Genomic DNA, 978 nt, shown 5'->3' with positions numbered 1-978 from the left:
GTACACGAGCTCGGTGAGCGGCTCGCCGCCCCGCACCGCGTGCGTGCGCAGACCGTGGAACGTAATGTACTGCGAGGGGTCCGACACACCCGCCTCGTACAGACGGCTCAAAATAGCTTCGCGACTTCTATAATACAAGAGTTTTAAATATTAATATTATTATTACAAAGTGTATTGTATCTTTTAAACATATCGGACAGAACATAATTTTAGGTGTATTGATGCAATCATGACATGTGTAAATGTAATTCAAAAGTATCATGAAAATTTGCATCGACTGACTAACAAATTTGTTATCTTTATCTACTGTTAAAGTGATTGAAAGAAGACGAGAAAAAGAGAAATGGCGAGAGAAAAGATATAGCAGAGATGGATAAACAAAAAAGCAGAGACGTGCAAGAGCAAGGAGGAGATATATGTGAGATAGAGAAAGAGAGGGAGGGGGAAGGGGTGGTGAGATGGGTACCTGCAGATGCTCTGGTAGTTCCAGTGGGTGACGGCGTGCAGCGAGGTGCCGGAGGGCGCGCCCACCTCGCCCTCGAAGCCCGGCAGCAGCGGCAGCACCACGAACACGCGGAACGTCTCGCCGCTGCGCACCGCGCGCATGATGCGGTTGAACAGCGCCTCGCCTATCTGCACACGGGACACGAGGGCCTGTCTCACCACTAGCTGATAGAGGATCAGATAGCTTAAAACTGACCTCACTGTCAGTTAGAGTACAAAAAGTATTTCCGTTACATATTTTCTACGTTTGATTGTTATATGACAATTTACAAGAATTGTGGATAGGTTCTAAAAATAAATCTTTGTAAGTATCTTCTATGCATTGATTAAATTTAAGTGTCAGTGTGTAATATCTAAAGAGAAGTTCCAGATTTCGCAAAGATAGTGTATTTGCGTTGCTGATAGCAAAAATTGCGTTAAAAAGTTGTCTGTTTGCTCGCAAGCCGCGTTTATTTATAGTAATCTCCCAAATGC

The 978-nt window shown here is 44.4% G+C and overlaps 1 protein-coding gene across 1 annotated transcript in view; it reads right to left on the bottom strand.

Annotated features, from left to right (window-relative positions):
* The window catches only part of LOC106105657 (phospholipase D2), a 51169-nt gene that overhangs the window by 5849 nt on the left and 44342 nt on the right, over positions 1-978 (bottom strand). Inside the window, exons 17-18 of the mRNA XM_013286081.1 lie at positions 467-633; positions 5-127 (exon numbers count right to left, since the gene is read on the bottom strand). Coding sequence (XP_013141535.1) covers positions 5-127; positions 467-633 — 290 coding nt within the window. The remainder of the gene's footprint in view (positions 1-4; positions 128-466; positions 634-978) is intronic.

The sequence above is a fragment of the Papilio polytes genome, unplaced genomic scaffold, assembly GCF_000836215.1.
Source record: "Papilio polytes unplaced genomic scaffold, Ppol_1.0 DF822733.1, whole genome shotgun sequence".
NCBI lineage: Eukaryota > Metazoa > Arthropoda > Insecta > Lepidoptera > Papilionidae > Papilio > Papilio polytes.
Note: the sequence above shows the minus strand (reverse complement) of the source record. Positions and strands in the feature narration are given on the sequence as shown.